Raw genomic sequence first — 26,659 nt, 5'->3', positions numbered from 1 at the left:
ACGTTTCTTGGTCCTTCAGAATATTGGCGACACTGCGACACACTCATAAAATGACATTCACTGTGTGTTCTGATGCCGAATGCTTAAACAGCTATGATTTGGTCATACTCATGAGAAAATAATTCATGGGAACAGTCTGAATCAAGAATGAATCATTCTGATCTCCCTGAAGAATCGAAGTTTCTTTGACCTGAGGTTCATGTTGTGGAAGCGGAATGTCCAAAAGCAAACTTCTCCATCGAGATAAAAGGACCAGAAACTATAGAGGGCATGATATCCCAAAAATCTATGGGCGGATTCGGATGAAACAAGGTGGAGGAGTTGGTTTGGTGACATGAACAAGCCAATTCGATTTTGCTTAAGGTCCGGATCCAAATCCAGCCTACCAGGAGGATGCGAAACAGAAACTGTTAAGCCTGGAGGAGGTATGCGCTCCACCGAGTTCCATTCTAGTTTGTAAAGTAAAGACCATCCTGGCAAGGTAGAGGCTACGTGGTTTCAAATCCGGCTGAAGGCAATCGTAAGAAAGATTCCGATTCCAAGATTCTGGAAAAGCTTAGCTCATGCAACGAGCATCACTACATCTCGATATCAGATTGGCAGTAAAAACTCAGCTGGCTCACGAATGACCTTCAATGAGGAGGTAAGCCTACCTGCCCTGTCCGGAGCAACCTCCATGCAGGGCCGGTCCACTTTTTGTGGTTCACTCTTCCGGATATGCGGGTATATGTCCCTCACAGTTTGTGTTTGTGGTCGCCTGTGTCAGAGTGGTGACCCGTCCAGTATTGGACTCAATAGCCAAGGAGACTGCTTAGGCAGCACCAACACTCTGCACAGAGTATGGTCCCGATGGATGGATGGACAGTTTGTGTATATGCCGTATCACATCACATGTGCATATTATACGTGTGTTCAATATCACTACATTGTTTGAAAATCCCAAAACCACTCTTCACACAGCAATGTGAGGCCAACACATCTTCGTACAGGGAATTGTTGTTGTTGTTGTTGCTGTTGTTGTTGTTGTACCTGTTGATTATAATTGGTTGGTGTATCGTTTACAGGCAGGGTCAGCCGGTCTACCCACTGAGTTCAGCTGGATTCAGGCACCCATACCCAACAGCACTGACAGTCAGCACACCTGTGTCACGGTATGTATGTATCTAACACACACACACACACACACACACACACACACACACACACACACACACACACACACACACACACACACACACACACACACACACACACGGCTGATATCACAGCCTGAGGAGTTTGAATGAATGAACTTCCTCCTCAGGTCGATCACAGAGATCAATGGGTCAATTGATATGATATTTCCTCAAGGACAAAGTCGAATGTCACTTACCTGCATGAAAAGTCATGTTTCAGGCACCAGGCACCAAGCACCAGGCACCAAGCACCAGGCACCAAGCACCAGGCACCAAGCACCAGGCACCAAGCACCAGGCACCAGGCACCAAGCACCAGGCACCGTGCATATGTGTGGAATGAGCCATCGAATGAATAACAGGAAATGCAAAAACATTTCAGAGTGAAATAACAAATTCAAATATCAGGTTTCATTTATTTATCCATTCTGTGAGTTGAGAGGCTGAATTTAGGGGAAAAAAGTGGTTGAGAAAAATATAGAAACAACATGGACACAAGAACGCATGTCTGACATTGTGAACCATGTGGAAGGTTAATCTATCTATAATTCCAGCAATCTGTGTGTGTGTGTGTGTGTGTGTGTGTGTGTGTCTGTGTGTGTGTGTGTGTGTGTGTGTGTGTGTGTGTGTGTGTGTGTGTGTGTGTGTGTGTGTGTGTGTGTGTGTGTCTGTGACCGCTGTTTCTTGACAACCACTGGTCCGATCTAATTGAAACTTGCCATGTATATTGCTGGGGACCTGAGGATGTGCCTTTTCAAGGATTGATATTAATCGGACAAGTGGTTCCAAAGTTATGGCCATTTATTTACCAAACCAATGACAAGACACGTTGTTGCGTGGGCGTGGCCGATGGGGAAGGGAAGCTCAGCCACGTTCCCCATTACGGGTTACAACGTTCGGACTTCCGGAGAGTGATGACTTCGTGTATTCTAATAATTTCTCGATTTCTTATGCGCATTTATAGATAAACACAATGCCGCAAGTTATGATCGTTTTCATATGAGACGGTGTTTAAATTTCGGTAACATCAGAGTGCTGGTATGCTCCGAACCAGGAAGTAATTTTTCTCTCTCTTCTCTTCTCTTTTTGTTTTTCCTTGCAACGACATTGCGAAAAGGCAAAATACGTTGGCGCTAATTGAATAATTGGCCATTAAAACTAAATTGCGAATAATCGTAACTGCGATATGCGAACTTCTGGGCCACACACGTACTGACACGCGAGAGCGAAGAAACGGCCTGTGTGGTTGTTGTTTCTCGCTCGCGGTTTGAATTTTTTTTTTTTATGGGCACGTACTAGTAATAATAATAATAATAATAATAATAATAATAATAATAATATTCTCATGATAGATTAATGAAGCAAAGCATGGACAACATTATGATGTTAATGAAGCTGTTAATAATAATCAGACAAAACCCCGAAACTGTCTCTTCAACTTTGAAAGAACGTTCAGTAAATGAAACGATCTCTGCTGCCTTGGAGGAGTAAGCCACAGGCCCATTCAAAATTCGTTAGACAAAGGATCCGCCTGACGTAGCTGAATGACAGGAAACATGTACGATGAGTTGCACGACTTGGTTTGCGCTTGGATGACCACCAAGGATTTGAAGAGGCAGACAACGACGACCTCAAAACTTGATATAACAAGTTGAAGGAATGATCCGGGTTTAATACACTGCATGAAAGGAACCATCACGTAACGGATTATGGTGTGTGCTCGGTTGGTGCTGAGTAGTTGTGCATCAGATGGCAGTCTCCTCGAGTTAGCCTGAAGTGGTCCCTTCGAGTGGGTGTCTGGAGCCAGAGGTCAATAGACATCTGGGTCGGCCCTGGGGAATCATGGATTCACTGGATCATGGGGGGTGGCACTGTCGGTATCAATGCAGGATGACAAAAGTCCATGTCTTGAAGTCCTTGGTGGTTTCTATCTTGCTCTAGGGATGTGAGACTGAATCTGAACAAGGATCTGAGATGGAGACTTAGCTCCTTCGGTACCAGATCTCTTAGGAGAATCCTTGGCTATTGCAGGTCAGACTTTGTGTCCAATGAGAGATTGCTGAGAGAGACTCAGATGAGATTTGTTTCCTGTATAATCCATGAGAATCAGCTGCGACTGTATGGACATGTGGTTCGTTTTCTTGACGCTGATCCTGCTCATCAGATTCTCTCAGCGAGGGAGCCTCGTGAGTGGAGGAGGCCAATGGGCCGACCACGTGCCTCGTGGTTGCAGCAGGTTGATCGGCATCTCAAGGAGATGGGGATGGGCCAGGCATCTCCCTGGGGGATGGCTAGATGGAAACCTCTGGAGTACCAGCAGAAGTGGACGCAGCGACGTGCTGCTCCGGCACATGCTGCCATACCTGACCTGAAGTGACCTGACGTCGCGGATTGGTTCAGGTTCATGCTGACTGTGTAACTTATTGAACACGACTCCTACATCACAAATAGGTCAGTGTCCTCTCTGTCTTTGACAACCTCCTTTATGGTCTTCCACCCTCTACCCTTTCCATGCTCTGTACCCCTCCCACCCTCATCCCTAAGGTTGGTTTGTCTATAGCATTCATGATCTGTCAATACCGCACTTCTGCTGATACTCCCAAAATCCAGGTTCACTGCTCGCTCCACTCAATTGTTCCTCTTTTTTCACACATGTGGAATGAACAAATCAGTCTTTTCAATCTAATTCTTACCTTCGGGGCTTCAAGATGGCTGTTCACCTCCTCAGCACATCCCCCATTCATATTCATGATATTTTCTATCTTCATTAACCCTCTTCAATGCTGCCCATTCCTTTTCAGGTTGTGTCTTCCACCCTCTCCCTCCACTCCTCCATCGGTTTTTTCGTTCCATTTCTGTTTCAACCCCAGTGCTTTCCCTTCTCTACTTTCAGCTCCCTTCTTCCTGCGTTATCCAACTTATTTACCCCTGTGTTCTCCCTCTCCATTTGCTCTCATTCTTCCCCATGCCCATTCTTTCTCCAAGTATCCAACTGCTATGTCCCTCTAACCTGCTGTTAGTGTGTTTCCCCCTTTCCACTGTGTATTCGCTGTTCTGTTCTAATGTGTTCCAGCTATTCCATAAGCCTCGACCTTTGAAACAGAAACATCCCCCAAAATTGATGTATGTGAGCGTAGCGCAGTTTGGCTCAGTTACGCATGATTTTGAATAAGGTTGTTTTTTTTTGAAAACGAAATCTAGTTTTGGAGTATGTTCATTTACGAAGTACACACCTGAGCTGCTGACCACATACAAAGCTTTCATCCGCAGTCTGATGGAGTACTGCTCTCCCCTCTGGGCTGGTGCTCCTGCCTCACACCTTTTTCGGCCTCACACTGTGGAAACCAAGGCTTTTAGGATCATTGGCATCTCCCCCTATGAGGTTGAGTCTTTGGGTCTCTCACTCTCTCACCACAGGCAGGCCGGTGGTCTTTCTGTCTTCTACCGTGTCCTCACTGGCCTCGCCCCCCCCCCCCACTCTGTCTGTGATCTGTCCCCCACCCATATTTCTGCAGGGTGCTCAAGGTCCACCAGAAACCCCCTTCTGTTGAAACTACCAAAATGGAGTTACTGCTCACCTTCACTCTTTCATTCCTCATTTTTCCCACCTCTGGAACAAACTCCCACACTCTCTTCAATCCTACTCCTCCCTCCAGGTCTTCAAAACATTTGTTCACCATCACCTCTTATCTTCCCCCATCCAAAACCATGATCTTTTCTACCCCCGTACCCCACCCCATCCCATCCCTCTTTCCACAGATTTCCTCACGCCTCTATTCCCCCACTGCTTTGTGCTTCCCTCCCCCGTCCCTCTTGTCTCTTGCTCCCTTTGTTATACATTCTGTGTGTTAGTTCTTAATACGAATCTCGACATTGGATAAAATAAACAACAACAAAAATAGAAAAGTGACAAAAGCAGCTTTCTTTGAAACATCAGCAAAATATGAACATCAAGGCTCCTCGAGATGTCCCGATTCCAGCTGCTCCATCTCGTCTGATCACAAGAGCACTTCTTGCTTCCAGGGTCCCGGCCGTCCGTTTACGGTGCGTCGGCACTAAAATCTCCAGCTTTGATTTCACCCAGTTGGGGATGGCAAACTGCCCGCTGGCGTCTGACTAATTGTTGCTTAATTAACCATGTTTCACAGCCTGTTTGTTTATAATTCGAGGAGAAGAAGGCCTCGCGCGTCTTGCTAATTACGCCGGCAACTTAATTAACTGTAATTAGTTGCTTGTTGGTGTTTGTCTCCCGGTGGCCCGGTGCGATGCACACTTGGAGATGTGACAACATTAGAGAGGGTTTGTGTGTGTGTGTGTGTGTGTGTGTGTGTGTGTGTGTGTGTGTGTGTGTGTGTGTGTGTGTGTGTGTGTGTAGATAGAGAGCACTTAACACATTCCCTTTGATGTGCTGTCCAAGCTTTCCAAGATTCTCCCTCGATATTCGTTGCTGATATCTGTCCAATGTAAGGACCATAAATGAGGGCCACAGCATCAAGGGTATCTGAATTCCTTGGAATAAACGTCCATGCTGAAGCTGCGTCGATGACCAATTTGTGATGTAGTGGAGCAACTTAGCTAAATATAGCATAACAATTGTGCATTTTGTGCGGAAAGCACCAAATTTGGCACACTAGTAGCCTATCATATTATGAACAGATTTGGATATTGAGCCATCTCAAAATTTTTGATGGCAGTGGAAAATGGCTGCCACAGCCATCGGCGGCTGAATTTGAGATGGCCCAATATCCAAATCTGTTCATAATATGTTAGGCTACTGGTGTGCCAAATTTGGTGCTTTCCTCACAAATTGCACAATTGTTATGCTATATTTAGCTAAGTTGCTCCACTATTGGGCTCAAAATGATATCCTTGTGTTAAAACACTTCTTGGTGCTCTGCTTTTGGCTCTCCATGCTCAATAATGGTTCAAAATGTCTACGTTTGGCTCCAAAACTAGAGGGAGACACCGTCGGACACAAATGCAAATTTGCGTTGATTCTTGTTGCATCCGACACCGACTCCCCATGATGCCACGGTTTCATTTGTATATGTCGTGTATCTCGATCAGAGGAAGGGAATATTCATGTTATGTGTCTATTAAAAACTGCAGCAAGGTTTCTGCAAGTTGGGACAAAAAAGCTCCAGGTGGCACTTGCATTTTTCGCATATAAATCACATGTTTACATGATATCGATTCCAGGGTTCACTGGTCGAAGCTATGAAGAACGTCCGAGGGAGACAGGACTTTATACATTGGAAAAGGAGGCGACTGCAAGGAGATCTGATAGGGTGTGGACAAGATAGCTTTTATTTGTCTTCTTGCGTATGGCAGCTTGGCTGCCGGGTAGATATCATTTTGTTGGGGCACGACTATGCTGTTGATGCTGTGCCCCTCCACCGGTACACTGGTACTCATTTTACTGACCTCAGAAGGATGACAGGCTTAGTCAAACCCACCTGGTGTTAATTCAGCGGAAAACGGGGCACAAACTCAAGACCTTAAGATCCCAAGGCAGCCACCCAAACCACCAAGCCAACTCGAGGCTTGTGCAACAAGACAGCTGCAGTGCAGTCTTCCAGCAATGTGGAAAGTGTTAGGATCAGGGACCACAGTTTGAGGGTAAAAGAGATGAAAGATAGGACAGTTTCAGTCAGAGAGTGGTAAATGCATGGAATGGTCTCCCCGGAAAAGTAGTAGTATTGGAGGGAGTGGATAAGTTTAAATGGGATTTGTATAAATACCTGGATGCTTTGATGAAGGAGAGACATGGGGATATTGGCTTGTGTGCATGATAAGTACCTGGATGGTTTGGAGATAGAGGGATATGGGGATATTGGCTTGTGTGCATGATAGGTACCTGGATGGTTTGGAGATAGAGGGATATTGGCTTGTGTGCATGATAGGTACCTGGATGGTTTGGAGATAGAGGGATATTGGCTTGTGTGCATGATAGGTACCTGGATGGTTTGGAGATAGAGGGATATTGGCTTGTGTGCATGATAGGTACCTGGATGGTTTGGAGATAGAGGGATATTGGCTTGTGTGCATGATAGGTACCTGGATGGTTTGGAGATAGAGGGATATTGGCTTGTGTGCATGATAGGTACCTGGATGGTTTGGAGATGGAGGGATATGGGGATATTGGCTTGTGTGCATGATAGGTACCTGGATGGTTTGGAGATAGAGGGATATTGGCTTGTGTGCATGATAGGTACCTGGATGGTTTGGAGATAGAGGGATATTGGCTTGTGTGCATGATAAGTACCTGGATGGTTTGGAGATCGAGGGATATGGGGATATTGGCTTGTGTGCATGATAAGTACCTGGATGGTTTGGAGATAGAGGGATATGGGGATATTGGCTTGTGTGCATGATAGGTACCTGGATGGTTTGGAGATAGAGGGATATTGGCTTGTGTGCATGATAGGTACCTGGATGGTTTGGAGATAGAGGGATATTGGCTTGTGTGGATGATAGGTACCTGGATGGTTTGGAGATGGAGGGATATGGGGATATTGGCTTGTGTGCATGATATGTACCTGGATGGTTTGGAGATAGAGGGATATTGGCTTGTGTGCATGATAGGTACCTGGATGGTTTGGAGATGGAGGGATATGGGGATATTGGCTTGTGTGCATGATATGTACCTGGATGGTTTGGAGATAGAGGGATATTGGCTTGTGTGCATGATAGGTACCTGGATGGTTTGGAGATGGAGGGATATGGGGATATTGGCTTGTGTGCATGATATGTACCTGGATGGTTTGGAGATAGAGGGATATTGGCTTGTGTGCATGATAGGTACCTGGATGGTTTGGAGATAGAGGGATATTGGCTTGTGTGCATGATAAGTACCTGGATGGTTTGGAGATAGAGGGATATTGGCTTGTGTGCATGATAGGTACCTGGATGGTTTGGAGATAGAGGGATATGGGGATATTGGCTTGTGTGCATGATAGGTACCTGGATGGTTTGGAGATGGAGGGATATGGGGATATTGGCTTGTGTGCATGATAAGTACCTGGATGGTTTGGAGATAGAGGGATATGGGGATATTGGCTTGTGTGCATGATAGGTACCTGGATGGTTTGGAGATAGAGGGATATTGGCTTGTGTGCATGATAGGTACCTGGATGGTTTGGAGATAGAGGGATATTGGCTTGTGTGCATGATAGGTACCTGGATGGTTTGGAGATAGAGGGATATTGGCTTGTGTGCATGATAGGTACCTGGATGGTTTGGAGATAGAGGGATATTGGCTTGTGTGCATGATAGGTACCTGGATGGTTTGGAGATAGAGGGATATTGGCTTGTGTGCATGATAGGTACCTGGATGGTTTGGAGATGGAGGGATATGGGGATATTGGCTTGTGTGCATGATAGGTACCTGGATGGTTTGGAGATAGAGGGATATTGGCTTGTGTGCATGATAGGTACCTGGATGGTTTGGAGATAGAGGGATATTGGCTTGTGTGCATGATAAGTACCTGGATGGTTTGGAGATCGAGGGATATGGGGATATTGGCTTGTGTGCATGATAAGTACCTGGATGGTTTGGAGATAGAGGGATATGGGGATATTGGCTTGTGTGCATGATAGGTACCTGGATGGTTTGGAGATAGAGGGATATTGGCTTGTGTGCATGATAGGTACCTGGATGGTTTGGAGATAGAGGGATATTGGCTTGTGTGGATGATAGGTACCTGGATGGTTTGGAGATGGAGGGATATGGGGATATTGGCTTGTGTGCATGATATGTACCTGGATGGTTTGGAGATAGAGGGATATTGGCTTGTGTGCATGATAGGTACCTGGATGGTTTGGAGATGGAGGGATATGGGGATATTGGCTTGTGTGCATGATATGTACCTGGATGGTTTGGAGATAGAGGGATATTGGCTTGTGTGCATGATAGGTACCTGGATGGTTTGGAGATGGAGGGATATGGGGATATTGGCTTGTGTGCATGATATGTACCTGGATGGTTTGGAGATAGAGGGATATTGGCTTGTGTGCATGATAGGTACCTGGATGGTTTGGAGATAGAGGGATATTGGCTTGTGTGCATGATAAGTACCTGGATGGTTTGGAGATAGAGGGATATTGGCTTGTGTGCATGATAGGTACCTGGATGGTTTGGAGATAGAGGGATATGGGGATATTGGCTTGTGTGCATGATAGGTACCTGGATGGTTTGGAGATGGAGGGATATGGGGATATTGGCTTGTGTGCATGATAGGTACCTGGATGGTTTGGAGATGGAGGGATATGGGGATATTGGCTTGTGTGCATGATAGTTACCTGGATGGTTTGGAGATGGAGGGATATGGGGATATTGGCTTGTGTGCATGATAAGTACAACTTGCATGTTGATGGGTGATGACAATGGGTTTTGTGCAGCGCAGGCACGATGGGCCAAATGGCCTACTCCTGCGCCAAAGTTCCTTGTGTAATTTGCACAGGTCCTCAGACTCTGGCTCTTGATTGCACACACCTTAAGGTCTTCCTGAAAGCATTCTGGGATCGTCATGAAAAAAAGATTAAAAAATGATTTTCAACAAAAAAATTGTAGCCTGGTGTTGGCTTAGCGGTTTGGGTGGTGGCCTGGGATCCGAGGGCCCTGAGTTCCCTGTTGGCCACTGAATTAACACCAGGGGGTTGACTCAGCCCGTCATCCTTCTGAGGTCAGTGAAACGAGCACCAGTATACTGGTAATCAGCGGCATTGTTGTGCCCCGAACCAATGATGCAACCCGCAGCCCAAAAAAAAGCCCACACACGATGGGGACTAAAAAGTTTCTCTTTTATATACTGTTTTATTTTTATATACATATTATAAAAAGTTTTATTTTAGAACTTTTATAATTTTGCATCGACCACCATGTCCTTCGCAGTAGAATAACAACTGCGTCATTGCCTTGCCTGGATCTATTCAGAGATATTTTAGTTAAGTGGAGCACACAGTGATATTTTATTGTTATTTAATTTGTGGGTTGTGTTATATCATGATACACAAATAGCTGTGGGTTAAAGAGGAGGTATGAAACAACGCTTGGTGTGATTCACCAGGCCCTGTGGTAAACCACTCGATCTGACTCACGTCGCTATTTCTAACGCTTAGGTCCTCACGGCCATTGTCACTGGACCATGGGTTTTAAGACTACTCAACCAGGAATGTTTTTCACGCATCTTGAATTTCAGCAAAACAAATTCCCATAAAACTAATAGCTTTCTGGGATTTAGGTGATTCCGAAGTTTCTCGGCACAAAACCGTTTTGGACTCATCCGCATGTGTAGAGAATGAGGAGGCAGGTGGAGGGTGGATTAAAAAAAATAAAATTGACAACAGAAAGGTGAAGGGGAGGATAGAAGTATAGTGCAGAGAAAGGAAGCTGTGGGAGAATTAAAAGGAGGTTAAGAGGAGATGGCCTTAATCTTAAGGGATGTTGAGGGAAAGGGGATGGGGTAAAGGAAGTTTTGCATTTATGATCTTGAATCAATAAAATGCTCTTGAAATGCCCACACCGTTGACTCTAAGATGATGGTCGGTTCATCCTTCCAGGTTTTCACCGCACATGATGCCTGCCCACCATGGCCTTCACCCTACCGGCATACCTCATCCAGCGATTGTCACTTCGGGACTCAAACCCGAAATGGCGCATATCAACATGTGCGTACATGGGCACCGCTCTCCATCTCTCTTTCTCTGCTTTTGGCCCACTCTCAGCCAGTCTCCTGAAAAGTGATAATTAAACATTCCTTCGTGTTTTCTGGAGAAAACATAATGCCACAAGATCACTTTCACGCCACCCACACTTTGGCCACGTGCGGTTGAAAGGTGGGTGGCAGGTGCAGAGATGGTGTGTGTCGAGAGTGGGGCGAGGATATGCAAATCCGAGTGCCACTTTGTTAAGGTCTTGCTGTTGGTCATTTTTTGTTTCCACCCCTCTTTTGTTTTGCATCTCCCAATATATCGGTGTTTTTTTTTTCTAAATGGCTGTTTAATTGTACAATGACTTTCTGGAGACCTGCAGACCTTGCCATTTTGTGCACGATCAAAAGTCTCGATGTATCGGGTAGGGTTCAATGAATCGACCTCACTCTCGCACATCATTGCAATTATATTTGGCGTTAAACATTGTCATGGAATTTGTGAGGTGCAGCAGTGGCTGGCCTCGGTCTTTTTAGACCATCATGTTAAACTTCAACTGTTAGGGAAAAACTGTTCCCGATAACCTCACTGTAGTGCAGACTATGCAACGACTTATGAAAGTTTCAGAAAGGCGCCGGGGCACAGCTACATCTTTTGGCATCACCCACAAATGGTCTTTGGCGCAAAATGATATCTCCTTATGAGCACCAAGCCATGGACTGATAACATGTGACCCATTAGGAGAACTCTTTTTTTTTTCCCCTTATCTAGAGATTGTTAAATAACCTGATGAAGAAATGCTATTTTCAAGTAAAATCCTTGCCTCTCTCAAGGCTGTATACACACACTACCGCATCTAAGTTTTGTGAGCCGTGTGGTGTAGCTTTAGAGATGATGTGAGTTGATGTGAGCAGGAAAGCGATGGAGGAGAAGAAGGAGCTGGACAAGAAACCACACATCAAGAAACCCTTGAACGCCTTCATGCTGTACATGAAGGAGATGCGCGCCAAAGTTGTTGCTGAGTGCACGCTCAAAGAGAGTGCCGCGATCAACCAGATCCTCGGTCGCAGAGTACGTGTAGTGTCCGGACACCATATTGCAATGCGATTTCCACAGGATGTAGCAGTATTGATATAGACTGGGAACAGGATGGCCAATGTGATGCCTATGTATTTTCAACAGCAGGATTTTGGGAGTGAAATCCTCTGAGTTATACGATAGAATATGGCCTAAGTTGGCCAATGCACTCTTCAAATCTAATGCACAGCTTATCTTCTATGTGATGTGAACCGTGGTGTCTGTCCATGCGTTTGTCTGTCTTATGTTTATGGTGGCCACTTCCTCCGTTGCGTTTGAAAAGCTGCGCATGCAGGAAAAGCTCAACATTCACTTTTGAAATGACAGGAAAACCGGCATGTTGATGCCAAATTTCATTTGAGCAAAGACAAATCCAACCTCCCCCGCCAAATGTTGCACCATCATTTTGCAGTGGGCAATATAAGTAGCTCAGAGATTTGGCTCTGAGTGAAACAAAGAGTGCATGCAACCCAATTAACCTTAATAAAGTCCATAAAATAATTTAAATTGATGGATTAACTGAAACTTTTCCCATCACTGGGTGACAGGTACTTTTACTTGCATCATATAAGTTCCCTACTTATGTTTTCTGTATTTTATGCATACCGAGTATTGTTTTCACGTGAAATGCTTATACTTTTGCATTTGTGTAAGAGTACTCCCTGGCTAACCTACACTGGTTTATTCTTTCACCGCAGTGGCATGCCCTTTCACGGGAGGAACAAGCCAAGTACTATGAACTGGCACGCAAAGAACGGCAGCTCCACATGCAGCTCTACCCCGGCTGGTCCGCGCGTGACAATTACGTAAATAACACTTGGCATACCTGCATGCCTCGCTATTCTTTTCTCCCTACCCATGTTCTTCTTTTCAGCTTATGAAAGAATAAAAGGAAAACAGGGCTGGAAGCTTGCAAACAGATGGGTGACAAAATCTCTATTGACAAAAGTGAGGAATATTATTATGCAGGTTGGAATAATTGCACAGACTTGAGATTCATCAGGAAGATATTGTCATGGTATGAGGGTGGGTGGCATTGGAGATCATCTCCGAAAGAAGAGGCAAAAAGATGAAAAGCAGGTGAAAAAAAGAGTTAGGTAAATTGGACTGAACCGACATTCGCCGATTACTCGGTTGTTCAATTTACCTGTCAAGACGTTGGTCTTGTAGAGACTCGAGAAACAGTTGTGTAACTAGAGGGGGAGCACTCGGTAGAGTGCAAAACCTCCGCCGCCAATAGTGCTCGGTCACTCAAGTGAACCTGATATCCTATTCATTCAATTTGACGCAACAGTGCTCACAGAGTTATAGTTTGCAACTTTCCCTTTTACTTTTAACTTTTACATACTCGATTCATTCGTCATAACTAGATTCCTTGAGAGAGAAATTGATTTTACGTGGGTATATCCACCTGAAGTTCCAAAATCAGCTGCAATTATAATTTTGGCATGTTTTTGTTGGAAATCACTTATAACATGTAGAAATGCAAAAAAAAAAAAAATCTAAATTTTGTTTAAAAAAAGTTTGTCAAATTTTTTTTTTCTCTAACAAATTTTTTTTTTTGGGGGGGGGGTGCAAATCACTTAAAACATGTAAAAATGCAAAAAAATAAAAATTCAAATATTTTTTCAAAATGGCCGCCATAGCGGCCATATTCGATTTTGGACCAAGTCCAAAATCTAATGGCATGATCCTTGGACCAGAACTAACCCCCCCACCAAGATTCGTCAAAATCCGTCGAGGAGTTTTCCGTAATACTGTTCACAAACAAACAAACAAACAGAAAGGGGTGAAAACAGTAACCTCCGATCTTTGATGGCGGAGGTTAATAAACACATGCTTAAACTGTGCTGAAGGTTTTATGGAGCACCGACAACTCACTTCCATCTACCATCTCTGAGTTGCAAGTCAAACTAGGAGGGCACTCGGTAGAGCGCATTCCTCCGCCAGACTGATTAGTTTATGTTTTGTATCCCACTGATAGACCGGATCTGGATTGGGACCTGAACCAAAATTGAATCGGTTTGTTCTCGTCACCAAGCCGACTCATCCACCAAGTTTCATCCCAATCCGTCCATCATTTTTTTTTTGAGATATCCTGCTGTATGTCGTTTTTCGCCGTATCTCTCAATGATGAAAAATCACTTAAAAAAATTCTAGGATGCAGATTCGGATCTTCACCAAAATCGAATCAATTCTTCCTTGTTGCACACCCAACATGTCCACCAAGTTTCGTCCGAATTCGTCCACAACGTTTTGAGATATTTTGTTCACTAACAAACAAACAAACATACAGACAGACCAGGGGTAAAAACAAAACCTCCATTCACCTTCGGTGGTGGAGGACTGGAGGTAATTAGTTGTTGACATGTACAAATGAACGGAAACCATATTTCCCATCTAAAAATCTACTGTGGGATTTGATGAGGTTCTCATCCAATGAGATCGGATCTCCATGAAAGATTCACGTGGAAATTTTTGTAATGACGATAATGGATAAAACTTACGGTGAAGAGCTTGTACTTCCTCTGTGGGTCTTTGACAAAGTCCTCCTGCCCCGTTTTTTTGGTGCAGGGGAAGAAAAAGAAGAGGAGGAGGGAAAAGCAACAAGTCGATGTTACAGGTGAGTCGAGCTGAACAATACCTGTGGCCATTCGTGGGATGTAAAGGTGCATTTGTGAACACAGGCGTTTTTAAAAAAAAAATTGTTTTCTCAATTTCCTCGAAACCTAAACCAAAACCAATCTTGTGTTTTACTTTCAAAGGTAACCCTCCACAAACTCATGATTACTGTGTTATATGAAATGGCCAAGTATTGGCACAACTAAACTGTCATGCAAGAGCCTGAAACCTGTAAACGATAACTTTGAGACAACAATGAACCCTTTTGAGCATTTACCCAGAAAGTATAATAACCTTGCACGCTCGGTCTGCCTTGGAGTCTCACCGTAGTTAACTTGTTAAATTGTGTTATTATGCGGACATATCGGCACTAACTATCATGCAGCTTTGCCTCGTCACTCGCTCACGCTTTGATGCATGGCCTTCTGATTTTTGTCTCCACTAGCCCCTCCCCCCCCCTTCTGTCTCTCTTCATTCCTTCTTATTTTCTTTGTACCTCATTGTTCCTTTGTTCTTCCTTCCTTTTTTTGCTCTTCTCTCTTGTCAAAGCTTCCCTCGTACCTTTCTTCCCATTGTCTTTTCTCTTTGTTCGTTTTGCTTTGTCCCCTTCTCTGATCGTATCCATCTTTTCTCAACACTCCTACTCCGCTCGAGCCCTTTTCTCATATGCTGCTTTCATGGCATGCCGTTCACTTGCTTCGACTCATGCCAACATTCATGTTAATTGTGCTACTGATGCAGCAACTGTGAATACTGACTCCCAACTCACCCCCACCCCCTCCCTCCTGAACACCCACCTCCATCCCCCACCCCTTTCCAACCTTTAATTTCATTCAAACACTCCCACTGTCCCACGTTGTCTTCAGCTATAGATATGCTCTCCATAGCTGATGCTTTTCAGGACAAGCATTTCAGATTAATTGTTGAGCTTTACCCTCGACAGTACAACTAATGGAGGATATAATTGGCCTGAAAAGTCTACTGCATTGTGGGCTCTGGCAAAATATTATTTATTGATGCAACTTATTTCCCCCCAAAAATATAACATTTCTCAACAAAACAAATGGGAAATCCTGCTGTTAACTGCAAGCTTGGGTCATGCATGAACACGGCTTAAACATGGTGCATAGTAGGTCCTGCAGCCTGATAAGTGAGTATATAGAAAGCTTACTATTAACGCTGCATGAAGATGCATGAGTAAGCTGTAGCTGGAGAACAGGCGCAGAAGAGATGCGCTGACGTGTCCTTCTCATCCCCTGCCTGCCCGAAACCCTCCTCTCCCTGGCCCCTGGCGCCCCTCAATGCCGTGCTCAGAGCTGGCGGCAGCCAGGCGGTGTCGCGCTCGCTTTGGGCTAGAGCAGCAAAGTAGCTGGTGCGGGCCCTGCAGGTGTGTATACCTGGCCTCATACTCCCTCGCTACATCACGGGACTCATAAACCCCATCTCTTTCTCTTCTACTTCTCATCATTTGTGTATTTTACTCACTGCCTTCCCTTGTTCTCCAGACACTAGGAACGATGGCCATTGCATACACTTCTCAAATGCCACATTTCTATCTGGTCTGTGCTCTTTTCCCTCTCTTCATGCCAATCTCCACTTTCATTGCAATTGCAAATGTCACAGGTTGGTTGTTCCTTTGCTGCATCCTTCTCCTTACTGACCTTTTTCCTTGATCTTTTTGCTGCCTTCTTGTTTTTGGTTATTCTACCCGCACCAGTGCTGCTGATTGGTTCTTATGGTTGGCTGCCTGCTTCAATTGGTTGCTTTTGTAATTTATATTCTCTGGTGGAGTTACTACTCTGCTTCTTCAGCCAATCACTGCCATTGCTGCTGCCATCGCTGATGCTGCTGCATCTGCTGCCCTTAGTCCACAGTTCCACTAGCTTGTTCCATAGTCCATCTTCTCTGCTTGGCCCCTCGAGCTCCCCATTCCAGCTGACATTGCATCATTGTGTTTGTGTTTTGCTCGAAACTAACAGATGCAAACTCGCCAAAGAAGTGTCGTGCCTTGTTTGGTCTTGAGCAGCAGAGTTTGTGGTGCAAACCATGCAGGTATCTCTCAACCTCCACAACTTTCCATTATACTCGTTTCACCCTTTGGCCAATGCTCGATTTCCCTTCCCCTACTCCCCCCCCTCCCCACACCCCTCCCCCCACTCCCCATCCTCACTTTCTTTCTCCTCTTTAATTAAACTTTTTTTCAGATTGTGCAGCAAGTTGTGATTTCCTTATTTTCCATGCCTAATAGCTGAGACCAGTTCCTTGGGGAAAATGGGAATCATAATGTTGGAATTATATCAGGCGATTTGGTCACTTGGACCACATTTGATCAGAGCTGGATGCTATTCGATCAAGAGGATGTATTTGATCCAAAGTGTACTATATCCGATCAAAACGACATTGTATTCCAGTTTAACAGGAATATGATACAGCTTTACTCAGGCAAGTATGAAATCCTCTGCACGTAATGTTTTTCTCCTTTCTCAATCAATGATCTTGAGGTCTTGGCTTCCAGTTGGGTGTGACCACTTTCTCCAAAAACTCCCTTTCTCTGCTACTCAAACCTACTTTAACTCCATTTCATCGTTCGCACTCTCAACATTTCTGTTGGGCCTCCTGCCCGGTACTTTCCCAGCCTGTTTGTTGGGAATGTTGAATCACCATTGCTTTTTGGCCTGCGGAGGGATGATGGGTCAGTGAGTAATTGCATTTAACCTATTTGTTTTCTTGGTGGTTTTGGAAAGTATCCGGTAAGCAGGAATTACCTTGGTTTTTACACTTCGAAGTTCTCCTTCCTCTCCCATATCAATGTGATCAACTGGTTAATGGAAGGACAATATATGCCAGTGCAAACCATCACTAAAGTAAAGGGAAGTGAACAGAAAATTCCATCATTGTGTTTAGTCTTGTGTTCAATTCAGGCTACTTTCAACTGTTCACACATATTTACACATTTATTCATGATTGGCATAACTCACCATAACTTGTTCTCTACATGTCGGGTATGTCAGGGTTCTGTCTTAATGCACTGCTGTTCATGTGTGTGATAAACAGATTGTTGTATTCACATGGATATTTGGGGGTTTGGGAGAATTAGAGTCAAAGGTATCAAATGGATCAACTTTAAAAGCAATTTGCTGTAAATTCTCATTTCCACTCAAGCAACCTGCCCCAACTCAAGGACAGATGGAAATTGTTTCTCAGGTTTCGCGGAGCTGAATAAAGTTACATTGAGTGAAAATTCGGGTCGGTAGAGTCCGACTGCAACTGCGTTCAGATACGGAAACCATCGAGTGCACGAAGCTGTCAGATTGAAATACGGATCATTTGTTTGGCATTTAATTTCCCCAATTTTTTTCTGTTTTGAGGATTGTATGTGTTAATATTTTTCATTGCACTATCAAATCGATCACCTTCCATTTTTGAATCGCTGCAGACAATTAGTATCATCTTAATGACACTTTCTTTTGATCCATTACATTTGTAAGGCTCAGTTTTCTGTCAAGAGGACACAGCTCCAGCAAACTTCTCTCGACTTAAATGAGATTTTAGTCCGGAGCGCTTGACTTTGACATGACCGGACCGAACTCGATGACCGTTATTATGTAGCACCCAAAGCCATACTCATCGACCAAAATGAGATCCAGGGGAACTCCAGGCATTAACCTGTAGCTTACAGCCTCTTCTTCTCTGTTTGATGCAAGCAGTCTGTGATGTGGAGTGTAGCCATGGTATGTACCAGCTTGCCCTCTCTCCAGGCCATACTCCAACCATCTCTTCTCCTCTCTGCTTGTTGCATGTGTTGGCACTAACGGCTGGCAGCCTGGGCTTGCTTGCATCATCCGTCCTGTGCCTTCCCCGGGTTCATCGAGCACGTTCTCTCCAACACACTACGCCACCACCATCTTCATATCTAAACACCGTGCTGAACCCGCATCATTGTCTATTGCACCAATACGAACTTTCAAGCACAGTTGTGCTTTATGTTGGTATTGCATCATAATATGAGCTTTTTGGGGGTGGGATGCAAGTTTCATCTCTCATCAACAATGCTGTCAGTATCAATTTATATGCTGCTGTTGCAAAATTACTGCTTTCTGTGGGTGAATAGATGGTGAGGAAGTACAGGAAACAGTCAGATATTCCATTGATTCTCCCCTTGTAGCAAAGTATAGAGGATGAAGGATAAACCCAAAACCCATTTCAGAGACATAAAAAGAATGATAGTCTGGTGTTTTTGATTGAATCTGACCGTTTTTGGAGGCTCACCATTTGTGCAGCAGCTGCCCAGTTCATAATTGTGGAGCCAGTGGATAAAACGTCCCACTAACGTGGCTGTCTGGTCGATATAGACCAAGCAGGGTCCAAATGAAGCGATTTGGTCAGCCTCACATTTGACTTCTATACTCACATTCATCACATATGGAAGATGAGGTTGGAGCCGGTATCTTTTGCAAGGAAAGGCCAGTCACGTTCTTTGCAAAAGACACTGTAGGATATTTAATGTCCAACAAATTGCAGATGGACAGCCAACTTGAACAGGTTCCTCAAAAATAAATTCTGTTGCACCAGTCAGAATATATACATATATCTGTGTGTGTGTGTGTGTGTGTGTGTGTGTGTGTGTGTGTGTGTGTGTGTGTGTGTGTGTGTGTGTGTGTGTGTGTGGGTGTGTGTGTGTGTGTGTGTGTGTGTGTGTGTGTGTGTGTGTGTGTGTGTGTGTGTGTGTGTGTGTGTGTGTGTGTATATAATACTGGTATGGGTAAACACAGCCAAAAAGTTTCCTTCCAGAAAGTGAATTTCCCCTCACATTGTCAACGCTTCATTGCTGGATACATTTATTGTGAATGAGTTCCATCTGCAAATGTAAAAATCATTTCAGCCCTTGGAAAGATTTGTGAGGTCGAAAGGGGAAATAAAAAACAGGTTCTGTTTTGCGGTATTGCAGTTGATATACCTTAAAATTTGCCTATCGATCAGTTTGGCACAATAATTTTAAGACAAGTTATTGATTCCTGTTGGAGGATCAATAATTCATTTAATTATAGCAATCATAATAAATGATATGGTGTTAATTATTTGTTTGTTTGTATCAAAACTTGCAATCATATAACCATGTTTGTTGAGAAGCGTAGCCACAATAATGCTAAAGATATCTGTGACTTTTGGTTTTATGTGATGGCTCCTGTGGCACTGTTCCATACCTTCTCAGGCCTATTCACTCTACCTGCAGGAGGAAAAAGAAGTGCATTCGATACCTACCAGGGGAAGGCGACAACAGCCCTCACTCTGCGGACAGAAGCCTGATCGACTCGCCTCCTCCATCTCCTGTGCCCTGGGACTCTCCTTCTTCTCCCTCAGACCACGCTCACCTGTCGCCCAGCCTCTGCGGTACTTCCCAAATACAGCCCTCAGTATTGCTTCCCAAGTCAGAATCTCGCGGGCCGAATGGAATGCCTCAGGTTGTTTTACGACCACCTACAATCTCACACCCTGGCACTTCTGGGGCCTCATAACCCATGCCTCAGCACAGACTGTCTTTACACGAGGATGTGTAGCTATGACCACGGGTGTCATTCATGCTTTACCTACTCAAGGAGCACCCTTTGGGGAAGTACTCGAGCCAGACAACTCCGCCACTGCCAATGAGTCATTTGAGGACCCACGTATCTGGTCAAAGCACGAAGATGTGAAACCGATGTTAACGGTTTCCACACTCCACATTACACTGCATGACCCGGAGATGCTCGTATTTCCCACACGTTTTTGCCGCCGCCACGATGGTCCTTTCCTTTTCCTCCTATATCTCACACATTCCTTTACATTCAGCAGGCCGCTGGACTCACGGCAGTGTCCGAACGTGCCCGTTTGTTGGTGTGTAAATCTGTGGAGTGAATTAGCAATGCATCCTTTTGTCCCAAATGTTTCAGTTCATGTTTTGCTTTTGCCCATCTTCCCATCTTCCCCATCTGCATTGAACACCATGCACACACCACCTGGTAAACGATGACCAGTATGGTGGACCAAGATCTACCTAACCTGAACGATCCCAGTAAACCCCAACCTCCGTGTAATCCAGAAAAGCTATCGTTCTTGCAAGGACATGCTTTGACCAATAATGAGAAAGAGTAAGATTATAGATGAATCTACGATGAGCCTAATCAGTCGGGAAGCTCAAGACTGGTCGTTGTAACATCCTTGCTCGATGGAAATTCAATATGCCATATTCCCATGAGCTGGCAATATTCAGAACCACAAGGACTGCATAACATCCGTGGATCTCTGCTCAAAAGGTATCCAATAATTGTTGTGGATATTAAATTGCATGCAAACTAATAACCGTTGTTTCTGTCATGAGACTTTGGCACACATACGGGCAGAACTTGGTTGGATACATTATCTGCTCGCCCGGGTGCCGGCCATGGAACCGGGGTCACCGCCCACCTTGGAAGATCTCCCGCAGTGGGCACTTTTGAGTTTGCGGTTGTTAATTTTGTTTATTTCTGGCAATGGCGATGACAGCTCATGCATTCTCAGGATTTAAATATACTTCCTCGGTGTGCGGTGGTTTTATATATATAATATATATATATAAAAAAAAATCTATTATTCATTTATAATTGGCATTCAAAGCCAACCTCATTGGCAAGCAGCATGCATTAGAACCATTGCAGAACAAATGCAGTCCGGAGGATGTTGTGCTTTTTGGTAATCGTATTTATTGTTTGTACTGCATTTCCTAGATGCTCCACTGCCAAACTAGTCCAGTGGGCGGTCTACCACCAGTCGGTATTTTGTGCGTAACGGTGTGACTTGTGCGGCGCTGTGTTACGTGACCAAATGCTAGTGAACGTAATAATTTTTACAGCGCTCAAAGCATCTTGCGTGAGGTTTATAAGCGGAGATGAGTCTGAGGTTTTGCCGGAATATACGTTAGCTGCATCTGCGCTGGGTTGTCGCGTGTGGGTATGGTGCCAGCGGACCTTATACGGGTTCTTCCGAAGTTCGCCCATCGCTGTGGCTGTGGCCGGTGGACCTGAGTGAGCACTTAAAAGTCCTCAGGCAAGTTTCTTGACTCTCCGTGTCATGGTTCTCGAGAAGGGGACGGCAATTTTAGAGCCTGAGACACAAACAAATTCGTCTCGTGAGATGCCGTAGAAAGTCACCGAATGACCATCGTTTATTTTCTTTTGGTTTTTTTTCTTCTTCTTTTTGAACCGCTGAATTGGCAGAAAAAGGCAATGTCCCTGTGATGCTTTGGCCAAAAATTCGTTTTAAAATATTATAAATGGTTCCTTTGTATATGCCAGTAATGAAGGAAATCGCACTTTTCCACGCCCACTCGATGTTTGTCCAAACAGAAGAAAAGGATAACGATGTATTATGCGTTGTATAGAAACTTTAGCTTCTTAAATTTTCAGGTTTTTTTTGTTTTTAATGATCTTTTTTTTTCGTTCGTCACATCCCTTGAATGCTCCCAATTTGTTTTGGGCTTGTCACATGTGATTACCGAAATGCAGAATAAATTTACCCTGAGAAAACTTTGATATGTTATACTTACACAGCTTGCTGTCATATATCTCTATCTCTATCTCTATCTCTTCCTGTTCATGCACTCTCTTGCCTGTGTCCAATTATTGCCCCACTCTCAGTTAATTGCCTTTTATGCCATCTTGTCATCTAGCTCTTCCATGAGCCTCGATATTGTAAAGGAAAAAAAAAAAAGAATTTATGTTCGGTGTTGTGTTCTGAAACAAAATTTGGCAACGAAGAAATGCAGTAATAGAGTGGATGGAAATGCGTTTGTAATGAGGAATGAGAGAAAAAAACAAATCTAATTGGTGAAGACAATTAAAAAGAAGGCAAAATAACTTTGGAACAATTTGAGTTTGGATGTATGCGCATGACCATTAAAAATAAACAAAAATCATAATTTGGGAGACTAAATGGTTCAGAACAAAAATGGGTCTCACTGCAAGGAGAATGTAAGTTCTACAACTACGCGACTATGACCATTTGAAACTGTTATCGCTTTTGTTCTGGTTGTTTATTTCAAATAACTATCGCTGGAATAATAGTTTTGAAAATCTTTAACCATTCCGTGCAGGTCTATTAAATACATCCTTGGAGTGTATAAATGCATCATCATATTTAAATAGTCAGTCGACCACCTATTTACCAGCCTCAATTATTCTCCATTTCTTGAGGGATTGGCCAGGGAGGGTTTTGGCCCAATCTTTCACAAACTGGCTGGTCAGTCCCGAGAGGTGATTTGAGCAGGAATTTTTAATTTGTTCAGGATTCTGGTGGTAAATTGCTTACGCTTCTCAAAAGATACCGAAGGATCTTAAACGTCCATCAATGGCAGGCGGGTATTCCGTCTTAACGTCCTTCCGATGGACGGCAATGGCACACACCTTGATCCCTAGCCATGCATGTGAAACACTAGGGTAAGAGATTCACCCAGGTGAGATGGCTCAAACTTGTCAAAGGCAAGTGGACAAACCATAAAGACCTAAGCTATTACACCAACTTTGTAATATTAAAATATATTACATATTTAAATATTATATAATACTATAATTATCTCTCAACACAGCCACTATTTCAGACTTGTGCAGGTGTACAAAACCACACGTTCACGTTAAGTACTGAATATTGACCACCATCATCACCACAATACCCCTCCGTGTGATTGCTCACTCAAATCTCATTCGTTTTCAACATATCCGGCAACATATTCTTTTCCCGGAAAAAAAAGTACATGAAACGCAATCAAAGTCTTTCGCTTCACAAATCAATGAGAATTTGGTTGTAGCTGATCGTGCTCTATGCGGTTACCAATCGGTGTGAAGGATCTTATCTAATAAACAGGCTTTTGAGTCATAAGATGGAAAAGATCTTTGTAAAGAATGAAACGGCATGGGGTCAGGATTGTCGTGTGAACGGCTATAAAAGTTTCTTACAATTCATAGATATTATATCTGAAATGAACACAACTCTCTTAAATTCACACATTATTTGGGGTATATATGGGTACACCAATTATTACATAAAACCAATTAGTGAATAAAATTTTAACAAGGATATACTTAAATAATGAAAAAGAAAACTTAGGTTTGCCTTGCACATACAACGGGGAATGGCCTTCGTATACGTCACAGTATCACACCATCCTTAAATGTCCTACAGAACAGCCATTTGTCGTGAAAGACATCAAATACTCTGATTATTGATCAATAAATATATGGACGAATTTATTTAAAAGTCTTGATAATGACAATCACAAGCTGTGTAAATACGAATTTTCAAAAGTGGCCATTTTGGTGAAGAATCCATTAACTACAGTTTTCAAAAAAAGATATATATATATATATATATATATATATATATATATATATATATATATATATATATTATACATATAATCAACTCTGTTTCGAGCACTTATATCCACTTCGGTGCTGACCGAATAGATGACACCAGGGAGAAATGAAAGTTTTCTCGCCAACAGATTGTGTTAATTTTAAGAATGGACTATTTCCAGATTTGAGGTGAAGACCACTCAACAATGGTGTTCAACCAGTGGGTGAAACTGGAGAGATGTGAAGCATACAGGCTGTACATATGATAATCCATTTCATGATGTTTTTTATTGACTATACTACTATTACTACTACTTTAATATCCCCTATCAAGTATACCTTCTTGTCGGAACAGCTCGGAAAAGTTTTTGTCCCGTCTTTCACAGACCAACTGGCCAAGCCTTAATGTTGACTGAAGGTGGCAATAATTTTCAATTTGGCGAGGGTGCCGCCAATAACTCACCTATTCTTCATGAAAGGCATCAAGGGGGTTTTAAAGTTCACTGAGTAATGCTAACAGAAGGGACAGCCAGCTTAACATCCATCTGAGTGATTGCACACTTTTCAATGGGGTGCCCTTCCTATGAAGCATCAATCGGACAGTTTATTGTCGGGTCAAGAATCAAACCAAAACCAGACACCTCAAAGCTAAGTGCGATATCTCTTCCCGATCCTGTTAGACAATACACGACTTTCAAAATGACATAATCCAAGCCAGAATGCTCGATGCGCATGCGCAGAAACCCCTAGAAACGGCGGTGTTCGGGCACCATAAAGTATATAATGTGTGCGAGAAAAGGATTGTTACCTAACATGGCTCAAAAATCTTACAAAAGAAGCTGAAAATACTTGGAAAATTACCTGAGATGCCATGACTCTGCGCACCGAAAGAGTTGGAGAACGTTCTCAGCTCGCCTAACGGGTAGCTGTCCGTACTGCAAGCTCCCATCCATGTGGGCCGGTACAAGGCCCGAGCTGTTAGGGTTAGGGTTAATAAAACAAACAGCTTCTTTTTTTGGGGGGGAGGGGGGCACACCAGGTATATGACGTCGATAATACATGTGATGCCTCTATAAGTACTGCCACACGTGCAGCAATCAGAAAGGTTCTCACTCCCATGGTTATGGGTTCACTTCATTTACGTGGATATTTATGTGTGTTACACCTTGTTCCCTGAATAACGGAAGGATCAATTGTTATTGAACCGGCACACATTCAAAATGCACCATGACAAAGATTTCCCATTTACCCCAGAATCTTCTCTTCAAGGTTATATTGTTGTGGTGCCGGGTCTCGGTGGCGATAAACAACCACGAGGTGGAGCAGTCGAGCCGTCTCTCACCGAACACCCGGAATTTATAGGTCGTCACCCTGGATAACTCCGGAGCCGACGGGTCACTTAAACTTTAAAGGACCGTGGTCGCCAATACTTCGACGGTGTGGGGTAAGGTTAATTGCCTAATTTCAATATACCTAAATACCCACACAGTCTAACTACCGAGGAACCATGCCCTCGGCCGACTCTGTCCGATCCGAGTCGCAGGTAATGACTCGGATCCGGCGTAACCGAGCGAAGTTACCAGAGCCGTGCCGGACCAAATGAACAATTTACCCTCGCTATCTCTCAATACACAGCTTGCCAAGCCAATGAAAGAAACACAGAAACGAGCTGGAACATTTAACAAAAGGGATTTATTTATAACAATAATTAATCGGGGAGGGGAGACACAGAGCAGAGTTATCACGAATAAAAGAAATGTAAATAATGTACAACAAAAAGCACTTAACAATTCTATTTATCAGACGGGGACCACGGACACGGACACACACACACACACACACACACACACACACACACACACACACACACACACACACACACACACACACACACACACACACACACACACACACACACACAAACACACACACTCACACACGCACCAACAAACACACACACACACCCAAAAGAACTGGACCCCATGGGTCTATCTCGGTCAAGCCGGGCTGGGGTACCTGTCTGCTTCATGCGGCCACACCGACTCCGAACCACTGGTGGGACTCGAACCCACGACCGGAAGTCCACGGCTTAGGATCCTGGCTGCTCGACTACCAGACCTGCCCTCCAAAGGACTGCAGACCACGCAAGCCAGGACCACGACCATCTGCAGAACCCTCCGCAGTCGCCATGATCACACGGTCTCCCGAAAAACTGGTCCAGGCCAAGCCAATCTCCGACCGTCTGCCGCAATCGCCACGATCCTCCGAACTGCCGAATGCTCCTCCAGACAACCACACTCCTCCTCCTCCTCCTCCTTTGGAGGGAGGGGCTTCTTCTCCCTGCCACTCGCCTCCTGATTGGTCGGTGGGTTGCCAGGTGACTCGTGGCGGCCTCCCGATTGGCTGGGGCGCGCGTGTGGTGCTCGCTCTCCGCTCCTTGGCTGGAGGAAACGCTCTCTGCTCCTCCTCGGAGCAGAGCTTCGACCCGAGGCGATGAAGGCTCCGCCCACGTCCTCAGCCAAAAACACGTTCGTAATGGTGACCAGTCGAGTGCGGGAAGGTGGCGTTGTTGTAGTGGATGTCGTAGTAGTCGCTGTAGTTGTTGTTGTTGGTGGTGAAAAAAATCCTAACTATAAAATAATCCACAGCGCACGTACAATTAATCACCCATTCAACATAGGACGGGACCCTCCCTCGAAACACATACTTACCGATATAACTGATCTATAAGGACTCTGGCTGTTGTATGCGATGGGTTCCAGATTTGTAA

General features: G+C 44.2%; 1 protein-coding gene across 13 annotated transcripts in view; it reads left to right on the top strand.

Moving 5' to 3' along the window:
- LOC147026882 (transcription factor 7-like 2) overlaps positions 1-22,069 on the top strand; it is a 167,268-nt gene extending 145,199 nt beyond the window's left edge. For 4 of the 13 annotated variants that reach the window (XM_085882764.1, XM_085882768.1, XM_085882766.1 and 1 more), the window contains 8 exons: positions 1,065-1,151; positions 10,736-10,843; positions 11,740-11,896; positions 12,601-12,708; positions 14,477-14,525; positions 16,504-16,576; positions 18,347-18,509; positions 19,758-22,069. In XM_085882764.1, the coding sequence (XP_085738890.1) occupies positions 1,065-1,151; positions 10,736-10,843; positions 11,740-11,896; positions 12,601-12,708; positions 14,477-14,525; positions 16,504-16,576; positions 18,347-18,509; positions 19,758-20,534 (1,522 nt within the window). In that variant the 3' untranslated portion in view covers positions 20,535-22,069. Of the gene's footprint in view, positions 1-1,064; positions 1,152-10,735; positions 10,844-11,739; positions 11,897-12,600; positions 12,709-14,476; positions 14,526-15,838; positions 15,912-16,503; positions 16,577-18,231; positions 18,256-18,346; positions 18,514-19,736 lie in introns of those variants that run through there. The other 9 variants (XM_085882772.1, XM_085882773.1, XM_085882774.1 and 6 more) reach the window with 9 other exon arrangements.
- The last annotated feature ends 4,590 nt before the right edge of the window (positions 22,070-26,659 follow it).

Source organism: Eptatretus burgeri, chromosome 5 (genome assembly GCF_056783735.1).
Source record: "Eptatretus burgeri isolate ZD-2024b chromosome 5, Ebu_testis_v1, whole genome shotgun sequence".
Classification (NCBI taxonomy): domain Eukaryota; kingdom Metazoa; phylum Chordata; class Myxini; order Myxiniformes; family Myxinidae; genus Eptatretus; species Eptatretus burgeri.
Note: the sequence above shows the minus strand (reverse complement) of the source record. Positions and strands in the feature narration are given on the sequence as shown.